The sequence below is a fragment of the Perna viridis genome, chromosome 2 (assembly GCF_037379345.1).
Source record: "Perna viridis isolate PV_CMFRI_1.1 ecotype Kerala chromosome 2, ASM3737934v1, whole genome shotgun sequence".
Classification (NCBI taxonomy): Eukaryota; Metazoa; Mollusca; class Bivalvia; order Mytilida; family Mytilidae; genus Perna; species Perna viridis.
The window spans coordinates 37675832-37689711 of record NC_142446.1 but is presented as its reverse complement, the minus strand read 5'-3'; the positions used below and the strand labels follow the sequence as shown (position 1 = coordinate 37689711).

Here is a 13880-nt window from a genome sequence, read left to right as displayed (position 1 = left end):
TATGCGCAGGCACTTAGGACCAGGATTTTTTCTATCACAAAAAATATCATTAAATAATTTTGTTTCCATATTTGAGTTATTATGTGTGTTCTCAGACATGCCCGCTTGCTATTTAATGCTGTTTATACTATGCCCAGTCTATTTAATGCTGTTTATACTATGCCCAGTTTATCGTCGATCTCCTTCCGATAGCGAAGTAGTGGGCTGCATATTTGATGGTGGAAGCAAGCCTCTGTGCATTGATGGTGTAAAAGCGACAATGCAACCAAAGTGCATTACCGACCAATGGAGAAAACAATATATATTCATGTTTGAAATTTCAGAGAAGTTCCTGATTTCTATTGATGTCAGTCGTAATAACATGTTCTCTGAGACATTATGTATATATGCTCTATGGAAAAGTGCAAAATGGAGAATCTTCACATATAATACATCTTCAGTTACCACAAGGCTTTTTAAAATAACGCAGAAGTTACTAACTTCCTTTGTTAGTGACACGATATTAATATAAGCATGAACATGATTTTCCATTTTTATGGGGTATGTTTTTGGGAGTATATTTTAAATGTGGGATATGTTTTCTTGCGTGTGATTTCAAAGTGTGATATTTTGTTGGATATACTGCACAATAATGGTATAATTTTCAGTGGGTATATTATTATTCTTTGATCTAGCGTATCCATGGATAAAAAATAGGGTACCCTCTCTGGGTCTCTCCTCCCCTGTCTTTAAATGAAGTCAGCTTTCGGATTTTTCGTTTACATGTAACATTTTGTGCAAAGTGTTAATTACAATCGTAAAAGCCTCCGTCGATCAGCAAATCTAAATTAAAAAAAGACCTTCTAAATTGTTTTTTTTTTTTCGACGCTGTATGTAGGATCTAACAACACTCTATTCTACTCAATGTTCTGGTGATCTTCCTGACCAGCTCATCAGATTTCAGTTTAGGAAGTGTGCGCCCACATAAAATTTGCAAAGCATGGGTTGTCAGGGGTAGATTTAGGCGGTAATAGGTTGAAACTTCAATTTCTTGCCAATTTTACCACAAAAGATATCTACATTGTCGAAAAGATATCTACATTGCACCCACTCTAGAAGGATATTTTAAAAAATTTACCTAAAAAAATTTGTTACCTCACTCCCCCCCCCCCCAAACCCCAATCTGAAATCCTGGATCGGCCTCTGAAAATACCTCTCTTTGATTGACCCTAGAAAAAAATTAAGTTATTTTTGCTCAAGGTAACAAAGTTTATCTAAGAAAAATCCATAGCCAACCCCCAGAAAATCAAATCAAAAACAATTTGAGGGGGTTCAGAGCACATTATAGTGACCACGAGTGTTACAAATTTGGACCGAGAATATAAAGGTACGAAATATGAATACAAGCGTTTGATTGATTCCGATGTGGGAGGTTGTCAACTTCCGGATTGAGAAAAATTAACATTGGGATGCAAAGATGGTAAAAAAGTCATATAAATCTAATATTTCCCGTTTACCAATATTGATTTCCGACTAATCCTTCTAATTATGTGTGATTTTTATAGTTAAGCGCATGATAAACCTTGTAAATATTCCAGGATAAGCAATCATAGCACGCAAGTAATGCATACTACTAGTTCACTACCGACTGCTGCTTAAACATTCTTATGTCCGCAGTGTGCACTGCCTGAATTTTAATGTTTTTCAGTAAAATTAAGACCTCCGATATACAGATTGTTCACCAATCTCGACTATTCTAAGTACTTGGTCTTAGAATAAATCAACAAATCAATATTAGTTGTGACATGTATTGTTAATTTGAGCCTCTAATAGAGGCTCTATCCTACATAATAACACCTAGTCCTAGATGAGCTGTCCCTTACTTCCATACATCGTGTACTAAGTTAAAGCTATAGATTTATCCTACGAGGAGTAATGGCAAGGCCAGCAAAAGCTATATTTTTATATAGCCTAGCTGGCTGTGTGGTCTTCTAATAATTTCAATTATTAATACTACATGTATCAGAAGCTAAAAGCATCACCAGACTGTTTTTACAAGTCTGTCAATAAAATCATATTACAAAAACCAAGACTTTCAAAGTGTTTTATTTATATTCATAAATAGTAATTGTCAATTTTAAAAGTGCAAAATTAAAATATCAAAAGATTGCATTATTACTAGATAAAAATATGAAGTAATATTACTACATATCTCCCACTCATTGGGTGTAGCTGTAAATAAAAAAAAATAACACGTCAACAAATGATAAACATGTACAAAATAAAAAAAAGGAGAAATGCTGCCCAGTTTTTATTGACTTTAATGACCAATTTTTTTATCTTAACTGGAGTGCTGCATGTTACCTGAGAAACAAAAACAGAATATACATCGTATCTTACAATGAATTCCCCATTATGCCGCATTGAATTTTACGACTATCGCAATATACTAACAGTCGGTGTTGACTAGGTGGAACCTGGGTGTTAAACACTCAAAATGTCGGTGTAACACCGAGTTTCACTCATGTCGGACTTAAGTGTTAAAGAACCATTTCACTCTGACTGAATTGTATTCATCAATATTGTCTGATTCTTAGGCATTAAAAAATAATGTCTTGTTTCCTGCTACCAGTAAGAAAAAATTAGGGCAGGTAGGTAGGGAAATTATTTTATTTTTAAAAAACATTTTGAACTGAGTTAATGGGGAAACAATCTAGACTTAAACAGTGTTTGAGCCAATATGGCCATACATTGACAAAAAACTAGGATAGGTAGGGTAGCAGGAAACAGATAATTTGTTTTTGCCTTACAGATTCCAGCACTTACATGTAAATACTTGCTAAAATAAGAATTATGCAGGGATGAATAATGGGCTAAATATGTACAGTGTAGTTGCCACTGAGGTACATGTACAATTTATTTTGTGTAAATGACTTTCATTAATTTTTTTAAAATATATTTTTAGTAGGAAGCAGTATCTTCCATATACGTGTATGTTTATGATATAGAGCACTTACTATGTATTATATATTTTCCAGATTCGATTTATTTTAATTCAAAATCGTGCCGGGAAAACTCGCTTAGCCAAGTGGTATATGCATTTTGATGATGACGAGAAGCAAAAATTGATAGAAGAAGTCCATGCAGTTGTGACAGTCAGAGATGCCAAACATACAAACTTTGTTGAGGTTTGTTTGTTTAATGTATAAATGGAACAACCTTTTTATAGAGTTTGTCAGTTTCCCAGTGTTATTTCAAATGGCCAAATAAACAAATCAGAATTGATTCTTGATTCAATTTAAAATCTTTCCTATACCCTGTACATGTAATAATTTTGTAGCATTTTCATTTCAATATTATTTTTATGTAAATCTTATTAGCAGTTCATTCAAATTGTACATATATTTATATATATAATCTATCTTTTATTAACAGTTCAGAAATTTCAAGATTGTCTACAGACGATATGCTGGTCTATATTTCTGCATCTGTGTAGATGTCAACGATAACAACTTGGCATATTTAGAGGCTATACATAACTTTGTAGAAGTTCTTAATGAATATTTCCATAATGTCTGTGAATTAGATCTTGTTTTTAATTTCTATAAGGTAAGTTTACTTACTGCAGCATCGGTTTTGAAATTGCTGTTTAAACTGCTTAGGTCATACAAAGTTAATTCCATGGTTCTCAGGTCACTTTTCATAGAAGTTGATGAGACAGGAAGACAATTTTTTTTGTTTTATTACCCAAAAATCTGATGAAACAGCTTTTTACATTGCAGAAACTCCACAAAATTGATGAGGGGGTGATTTTCTGTTCTTATTCTTTCAATATGATGATAAAAAGGGGCAATGAGGTACCATCAGGAGAGATGAGGGAGGGCCTGAGAAGCAAGAACATGGCTTTATGTTTTTATTAAAACTCTGATGTAAAGGCATCAGTTATACGAACATGCCATTCAAATTACTCGGAGTCTCAGAGTAAGGAATTGCAGTGAATAAAATTTGTGAATTAAGCTAACTCATTTACATTTAAACCTCCAACTCTGAAAATATAAAAGAAGAGTAGTAAGACAAGTTAAGAAAACTTAATTTTGATTTATCAGAAAACACAAGCTCTAAGTAGGTTTAGACCTAACATACATTCTTAAAATATTGCATAAAAACACATACATGCAAAACACTTACAGGCAAGGAAATAGAAACATCACATACATAATTACATTGATAAAGCCCTAAAGTTAAAGGAACCTAAAATTGTAGCACTAAGCATTAAGATAAAGAGTTAAAACTACAGAAAAAGAGCCAAGTATAAGCAAAGCATTGAAAGCTGTATTCAAATTTAGTAACTTTTTTTAAGATACAAAAATATGACCAGATATACACATTTCACAACACCTTAAAATGTTCACAATTTTCCCCTTTCATCAGGGTGAAAAAAAGAAATGATGCCACTATTGACAGAAACCTAAGTTTTCATTGTTATGGCAGTACAAAGCAATCAGTTTATTGAGCTAGTAAGAAGGAACAGTACAAAAGTATGGAACTTACTAAAAAAACAAAATTCTCATATAAATGAAGTACAGAATGTTTTCAATTTTTAAGGCATCCTTTAAAATAAACTTTCAAGAGAAATTTCATGGGTAAGAATGCTTTAACAGATGAAAAATAGACTACCAGTACAAAATTATGTATACAACTTTTATTCAAATGTGAAGGTCATATTTATTACTAGCAAAATCTTACATTACTGATATACACGATGTAGTGAATTATTGGGCTTCATGAAAATGCGGCTTTATGATAATTTCATAGATAAAACATTTTACAGACAAAAAAACGAGTAAAAAATACCAAGGTCATATTTATCTATTACAGGTATATAGTGTTGTTGATGAGATGTTCCTGGCAGGAGAAATTAGAGAGACAAGTCAAACTAAAGTTCTCAAACAGCTGTTAATGTTATCATCTCTAGAATAGTTTATGTATGGTATAAAAACTAGAAAAAAAAATACACAAAGTGCTTGTTAAACACTTATGTCTATATATCTTCTCTAGATTCTGTGTAGTTAATGTTTTGTATAGTACATTGTGCATTTTCATAGAATTTCTTGAGGGTAACAACAAAATGACCAATGCATGTTTATATGTAGGTTGTAAGTTATAAAAGTTAATTGAAATTCCAGTTTTGAAATGTTTTGTTGCATAACCATAAAAGAAAATACTACAAATACTCAGTGCTTTGTACTAAAGATATCTGTGTCACATGACTTTTGTCATTTCTAAGCATAATGCTAAGATAATTGTTGAAGTTAGACAGGCAAAGCGCATTTGGTGTGGAGATGTGTGAAATATTGATAGGAATAGTTCTTCAGGCCATGCCTTCTCATTTGAATATCAGCTTGATCATAATTTGTAGTGTACTCAAGTAGTAGTCTGTATAAAAATCAGTCAGTAGGCAATTCATGCATGTCAAAAAACCACCCAATTCACTTTTATTTCTTGTTCAGACTTGTTACAGACCACATAACTAATCTTAGTTTTTCATTGGGTTCTTGCACTTTTGAGATTAATATTATATAGATTGTTTTTGAAATAAGCACTTTGAAGGAGTTATTGTGCTGATTTGGATGGGTTTAATTGGAGATAAATGTGTGGTTTTCTCAAAAGTGCAGATTAAAATATATAAAGGACTATCTTATAAAAAAGTATAGCATTTGTAGAACAAAAAATATCTTTTGTTTTGTGGTTTTTTTACACCATTAATCACTTGTGTCTGAACTTTGTATGGACTTACTTAATATCAACATATATGAAAGGAAATTAGAATATTTAATTGCCCAGTATACATTATATACATTCCAGATGAATAACTTACACATTTTATTTAAAAGTACCAATTAGTTTTCAAATATGAATCAGTAATAATGTGTTGGTATTTTTAAAAAAAGCCAATATGTTTTAATGAATACAAAAAATACCAATCATGTAAATATAAGTATTGCAAAATATGTTAATGAAGTTGATGAATTTGTAGCTGTCATATTAAAGAAAGTCAAAACCCTGTTATGGGAATGTGCAATGAATATGCTGAATAAACAATATTATCAATTTATATGTGGATTTTGTTACCTTCTCTAAAAATTGTTCATTTGGAAAGTTAGTCCAAACTTACTCTGGCCTTACAATCATTCAACTGTTTTATTATACCTTAAATTACTTAAAGAAAATTTGTGGGTATATCGATCAATAAATTAAATATCTTTATGCATATCAGTGCATAGAGCTGATACATCATGGCCGACTTTCCCTTGTTTTCTTCTTGCCACGTGTCATTTATTTAGATGATAAAAAGTTTGGATATCGTATTTGCAGTTGAAGTAATTTTATGACTGCAGTTTTGTTAAAAATTATGAACGGAAATGGTGGTATAATGTGGCGCAGTTGTCTTCTGGGACACGTATCTGTACAATAACTTTAGTTGTGGTTGACCAGCTGTTCTGAAATTTTGACATGATTTTACTAACAATAAAGGAAGGGTCTTATTTAATTTGGACTTTGTTGCCCATACCGTTTTAGAAAAAAGACCAAAAAGGGTGAACATGTAAAATGTTTCTTTTTTTTCGATTTTAATTATTCTTTTGTCATTGTGTTCTTTTTTTTAATTCTGGTTAAAGATGCATCAACAGACTTTATGTTTTAGACCATTTTCAAGTTGCTCGTCAATGCCCGTAAAATTCAACTTTTTTGGTTTTCAAGTTATAAGGGGTCAAAGGGGCCACACCCAAAAATGGTTCAATTTATGGTCTGGTATTGAATTTAGAATTTTGTGCAATATAGTGCATTTGTTGTGTCAACAGTAAATTGCAAATCCTTCTGCTTAGGTGTTTCAAAAACTAATATTGTGTCCATACTTACTCAAACTGTTCAGGGTTCAGCAAATGCACTTGTATCATGCTGCACTCTGCAAAGCTTTTTATTCTATGTTCGATGTTTGTCCTTTTTGTCTCAGGTTTTCTCTGTTTGGATTTACCTTAACCCCTAACTTCTGATTTAACATAAAGCATGGTATCCGTCTATCCTTTTATTTGACTTCTTTTAGGAATAATCAAGGGAACCAAGGTTATAGTGGTAATCAAAAGAATGTAATCCAGGGACAAAGACCAGACATTGAAAACAGACATACACACCAAAGAACATAAAGTAACTGAAATCATACATACAAAGTAACCAAAGCAAATGATAAACTCAGACTCCACTAAAAACTGGGAGCATGAACCAGGTGTACCGGTAGGGTAAGCGTCCTCTGCTTTTCTAGAAACACCTGCCGAGTTGCTCATAAAAAGTCAAGCCTGGGGTAGACGAAAGAGAAAAGGCAAACTATGACATGTTGTATAAATCCGTCTTCATGGCGCAGATAGATACACCGTAACGATCCACGAGTTCATGATAACGACCATAAAACTTCTGTAGTGATGACTTCAATCTTGTAGCAACATAACCCTGTTTGTTAGAATTCTAGTGCGATACAAAAAGTCTGCGTAGTTTCGGCAAGCCCTGGCATAACATATGAGTTGTGATATTAACACTCTATACGCAGGTGCTGAAGGGATGTTACCACAGATGAAAGGAAAGTTGACAATTCTGAACAAAAAGTCATATCATGTTTGTCGTAAAGTTTGGTCAATACTTTTCCTTTACCATCGATTTCTAAGATGTAGGTCAAGATATAAGGCTGACTACACAGTGTCTGTAGTATCCTTTATCTCAAGTTCTTTGGGGCAGATGGATGTATCAAATCCCCAAAATTAGGATTGTTTTAAGATAATACGTCATCTATATAGCGGAAACTGAGATTAAAGGATATAGCTAAACGATATTCTTTCTTTCGTATCAGACCAGCCATAAAGTCAGCCTCATAAGAGTGAAGGAATATGTCAGCAAGTAGAGTAGCACAATTTGTTCCCATTGGAATACCGACCGTTTGTTGATTGATTGATTGTTTGGGTTTAACGTCCGAGCAGCAATATTTCAGCTATATTCAGACGATGAACATAAAACGGATGATAAAATGAACATGAAATGATGATGAAATGAAAAACAGGATGGGACACAAGGACAGCAGGGTCGACAAATTTTGATTGCCACCAGAAAAAGGGAGGGATGGGTAAGGTCGGAAAATTTAGCCTCCTATGGCGGAGCGCAAAGGTTCCTACTCCTATCGAATACCACAGCAGGGTTCTTTAACGTGCGAGAAACGTGGCATCTTTCCAACACGGTGCACCACTATGGTTTGCGGTCAGGTTTTCCGCATTATAGCCTGACAACCCCAGCATTTAATATGCCAGGGGTACCCCATTCCACCACCTGGGGCACACATCCCAGTTGCTCTGTGGGCAGAGCGCCTATTCCCCGGCTAGGTTTCTGAGCACTATTTAGTCGCCTTTTACGACAAGCACAGCGCTGCTGCAGGCCTATTCTTTTGACACCCGGACCTGCACGGGGCGACCGTTTGTTGACAAACGCGTCCACCACACTGGAAAAATATGTTGTCGATTAAAAATTCCAGCATTCCAGATTCTTGTTTAGGAATCCAGTACATAGACAGTAAAAGGAGCGAACTTTCAAATATAAATACATTTTATCACAGAATGGTATGTATTGTAATGAATATAAATTTATATATCTATTTCAATTTTCCATGGCTGAATCGTACGATAATCGTTTAATTCGATTTGTAAATCCTTTGGTTTTAATCCTGCAGAGGTTTATAAGTTTATGCTCTCTGATCCCCTGAGTTAACCCGCGGATTTTCGTTGGATTCATGCTGTATGTATATCTGTATCACTAATTTATTTTGTGTTATAATTAGTTTTGTTCTTCATGTGTTGTAGCTTTGGTATTCCTAATGATTTGTGTCCTCGTTTGCATATTCGGTATTACTTTTTCTTCTTATATGTAAGAAGAAAACATTTTTAATAAAAATAATATGCTAAATAATAAGTTCTATTTTAATATCAAGAATGATTAAGATCATTGCCGAAAAATTCCAGAAAGAAATATGAAATGGTATCACAATTAAAATCTCACTAATCATATCGCTAGTCCAACATTTAGACAAGGTATAGCCTTCAAGCTGTGTTTTTTACCCATTACAAAACACTATTCGAGAAAATATACGTTATTGTTTCAAAACTGATGAAAAAAAAATCATTAACAAACAAAAATGATAAAGAAAAACGAAACACAATTATATCAAAATTAGAAAATAAATAAATATATACAAGACAACGATATATAGGAGCTGTTCTATTTTAAAAAGTGAAAGTTGATTTCATATACGCGCAGTATCCTCTAAATTAAGTTTTATCGTTCCAGTTTATTTGCCCACTATAATTTAAAAATAAGTAAATTTAAATAAAGGCTCGTAGATCTTTATTCCAACGTTTAATTTAACATGAAAAGAACGCGGAAAGTTGATTTCATAGGTCGTCATTATCTTTTATATATATAGCGATGATTACACTTAATAAGGTTTGACCTCATAGTCAAATGGTCGTTCAATCATTTGTCAAACTTAACCGCAATAGTATTGGGTATTCGACCACTCCCTAGCACTATGAAGTCATTTAAACATAAATAGGCATTTAAAAGAAATTTTGTATGTGTCCTTGGCTTTCATTAGAGTATTGACGTTTTCTTTTAGAAAAACACAAACACACACACACACAAAAAAGAACAAATGGGTAAATGAAAACAAGCATAACCAAAGTAATAAAACAAAACAGCTATGCATGTAGTCTAGAAATACATTCACTAATGAAGTTTCATTTTTCACGATGGTGTTTTTCAAACTGCTGGAAACTAGCGGTGGAGTCGTATATCAAATAGCGAATGACGATGCACAAGTTAAAAGTTCCTGTTACACAATAATGTGGGATCTACAAAATGTCACCTTCTTGTAGTCCACAATTCAGTTAACAAAATTAAGTATAATAAAACCACAACCTTACGGTTTCCATACAATAGCAAATAAAATGTTCCAGTTTAAATGTTTTTATTGCAATACGGCGTCCGTATATTGGATTTCGGAACTGACAAAAAATATTTATAAAATTCATAATGGGGTAGTAATTAATAATTTTCATATAAACCTCATTTTTAAATTCTTTAATAGAATGTTGACTTTGTTAATCTTTAGAGACCATAATGTTAATTCAAAATATTTATGTGTAGAATACAACATTACAAAATCTCCTGTTAGACTCTGTCCAGAGAGTATTTACATTGTTGCTTTGGATATTGTTGCCTTTATTGTCGACTTAAAGTTTGAATTAAGCTTGAAGAGTTACATTGTTTTGTTGTGGGCAATATAGTTGTTACCTTATTTGTTTTTTGATAACCTTTCGATATCATCTTCCAATTGCTTGACGGTGCTTTTCTTTCGCTATAATACTTCTGTGAGTCATGAACAACTGCAGACAGTGACCAGGAAGTACTTCTAAGATAGTTCTATTATATATGTTGGAGTTTATTTCTATTACTTGATTCAACTAGAACCTTAATAAAGATGCGATCGCAGCATATTCTAGAAATGCTGTATTATAGAATTCAACTTCATTTTGAAGGTATCCTACTTGTAGATTATAACAATTATACACATCCGTTTGACACCAAGAAAATTCACCATTGTCATATATTGACGAATACAATGATCACCTCAAAATACTAGTATTCTACACATTTTACTAGTAAAGAAAGTAGCCTTATTATACTATAGATACTCCACTTGTTTTATTGTTTTAATCAATTTGAATGGAGTAGAATTACATTAAGTTATATCATTTGATAATGTATGCACGCATGTGTGAAAATACTACAGGCACCATTTTAGCCAAATTCATCCTGAGAACGAACTTACCACTACAGAAGTTTTATGGTCGCCATCATGGACTCGTTGATCGTTACGGCCTATCCATCTGCGCCATGAAAACTGATTTGGTTAACGTGTCATAGTTTTCCTTTCCTCATTCGTCTACCCCGGACTTGACTTTTAATGAGTAACTCGGCGAGTGTTTCTATAAAAGCAGAGGACGCTTACCCTACCGGTGCTCCCAGTTTTTAGTGGAGTCCGAGTTGCTCATTTGCTTTTGTTACATTGTATGTAATATTTTAGTTACTTTATGTTCTTTGTTGTGTATGTCTGTTTTCCATGTCTGGTCTTCGTCCCTGGATTACATTCTTTTAATTACCGATAGAACCTTTGTACCCGGGATTACTCTTAAAATACTAAATAAAAATATTAATGAATTTCGTGAGTATATCTAAGCCGATATTTGAAACTGAAACAGTCATTCCCAGATGATATGTCCATCTGCCAAATAGAATCGGTAAAAACGAACATCATGCTACAGACGAACCAACATTTTTACTGCGATGCAGAGCCATTTATGACCAGGCTAACTATGGCTTACCTTTATTATCTGTCTTCTATAACCATTGGTTAGAGAGAAATCATTCTCTTGTAAAACCAGTTACTTAAACTTGCAATTTACATTTCTAAAGTAGCACAATAATATTTTACCACCTTAATCTCAACGAGAAAATATTTCAAGCTATTGAAATTACATGTACTATTTACATGGAAATTACTTCTTATAATCCAATGTAAGAATACTACTGGATGTTTTGTGTCATTTAAAAATACACGTACATTGGGATTACTCAACACCACCCTGACAGCAACGTTAACGGTGGGAACTTCAAAAATTTTATAAATATAATATACTGTTGCACTGGGAACTCCAGGCATTTATAAAAAAAAAAAAAACAAAACAAAAAACAAAACAAAAAACAAAACAAAACAAAACAAAACAAAACAAAAACAAACCCCCCCCCCAAAAAAAAAAAAAAAAAAACAATCGTATATATATTTCAAATTTCGATATGCTGTACACGTATTTCAAGGAGTAACCTCTCACCAGAATGTTGACTTTGTTAATCTTTAGAGACCATAATGTTAATTCAAAATATTTATCTTTAGAATACAACATTACAAAATCTCTTGTTAGACTCTGTCCAGAGAGTATTTACATTGTTGCTTTGGATATTGTTGCCTGCTGCATTGCCTTTATTGTCGACTTAAAGTTTGAATTAAGCTTGAAGAGTTACATTGTTTTGTTGTGGGCAATATAGTTGTTACCTTATTTGTTTTTTTGATAACCTTTCGATATCATCTTCCAATTGCTTGACGGTGCTTTTCTTTCGCTATAATACTTCTGTGAGTCATGAACAACTGCAGACAGTGACCAGGAAGTACTTCTAAGATAGTTCTATTATATATGTTGGAGTTTATGTCTATTACTTGATTCAACTAGAACCTTAATAAAGATGCGATCGCAGCATATTCTAGAAATGCTGTATTATAGAATTCAACTTCATTTTGAAGGTATCCTACTTGTAGATTATAACAATTATACACATCCGTTTGACACCAAGAAAATTCACCATTGTCATATATTGACGAATACAATGATCACCTCAAAATACTAGTATTCTACACATTTTACTAGTAAAGAAAGTAGCCTTATTATACTATAGATACTCCACTTGTTTTATTGTTTTAATCAATTTGAATGGAGTAGAATTACATTAAGTTATATCATTTGATAATGTATGCACGCATGTGTGAAAATACTACAGGCACCATTTTAGCCAAATTCATCCTGAGAACGAACTTACCACTACAGAAGTTTTATGGTCGCCATCATGGACTCGTTGATCGTTACGGCCTATCCATCTGCGCCATGAAAACTGATTTGGTTAACGTGTCATAGTTTTCCTTTCCTCATTCGTCTACCCCGGACTTGACTTTTAATGAGTAACTCGGCGAGTGTTTCTATAAAAGCAGAGGACGCTTACCCTACCGGTGCTCCCAGTTTTTAGTGGAGTCCGAGTTGCTCATTTGCTTTTGTTACATTGTATGTAATATTTTAGTTACTTTATGTTCTTTGTTGTGTATGTCTGTTTTCCATGTCTGGTCTTCGTCCCTGGATTACATTCTTTTAATTACCGATAGAACCTTTGTAACCGGGATTACTCTTAAAATACTAAATAAAAATATTAATGAATTTCGTGAGTATATCTAAGCCGATATTTGAAACTGAAACAGTCATTCCCAGATGATATGTCCATCTGCCAAATAGAATCGGTAAAAACGAACATCATGCTACAGACGAACCAACATTTTTACTGCGATGCAGAGCCATTTATGACCAGGCTAACTATGGCTTACCTTTATTATCTGTCTTCTATAACCATTGGTTAGAGAGAAATCATTCTCTTGTAAAACCAGTTACTTAAACTTGCAATTTACATTTCTAAAGTAGCACAATAATATTTTACCACCTTAATCTCAACGAGAAAATATTTCAAGCTATTGAAATTACATGTACTATTTACATGGAAATTACTTCTTATAATCCAATGTAAGAATACTACTGGATGTTTTGTGTCATTTAAAAATACACGTACATTGGGATTACTCAACACCACCCTGACAGCAACGTTAACGGTGGGAACTTCAAAAATTTTATAAATATAATATACTGTTGCACTGGGAACTCCAGGCATTTATAAAAAAAAAAAAACAAAACAAAAAACAAAACAAAAAACAAAACAAAACAAAACAAAACAAAACAAAAACAAACCCCCCCCCCCAAAAAAAAAAAAAAAAAACCAATCGTATATATATTTCAAATTTCGATATGCTGTACACGTATTTCAAGGAGTAACCTCTCACCAGAATGTTGACTTTGTTAATCTTTAGAGACCATAATGTTAATTCAAAATATTTATCTTTAGAATACAACATTACAAAATCTCTTGTTAGACTCTGTCCA

The 13880-nt window shown here is 33.0% G+C and overlaps 1 protein-coding gene across 1 annotated transcript; it reads left to right on the top strand.

Annotated features, from left to right (window-relative positions):
* The first annotated feature begins 1378 nt into the window (after positions 1-1378).
* On the top strand, positions 1379-6094 carry LOC148624918 (AP-2 complex subunit sigma). Its single transcript, XM_088568042.1, has 4 exons — positions 1379-1459; positions 3018-3167; positions 3415-3588; positions 4858-6094. The coding sequence occupies exons 1-4, from the start codon at positions 1457-1459 to the stop codon at positions 4957-4959; spliced, it is 429 nt and encodes a 142-aa protein (XP_088424168.1). The 5' UTR covers positions 1379-1456; the 3' UTR covers positions 4960-6094.
* The last annotated feature ends 7786 nt before the right edge of the window (positions 6095-13880 follow it).

Coding starts and splice junctions, on each gene's coding strand:
- LOC148624918 (XM_088568042.1), top strand. Junction 3,168..3,414: donor AACATACAAACTTTGTTGAG/GTTTGTTTGTTT, acceptor TTTTATTAACAG/TTCAGAAATTTCAAGATTGT. Junction 3,589..4,857: donor TTGTTTTTAATTTCTATAAG/GTAAGTTTACTT, acceptor TATCTATTACAG/GTATATAGTGTTGTTGATGA.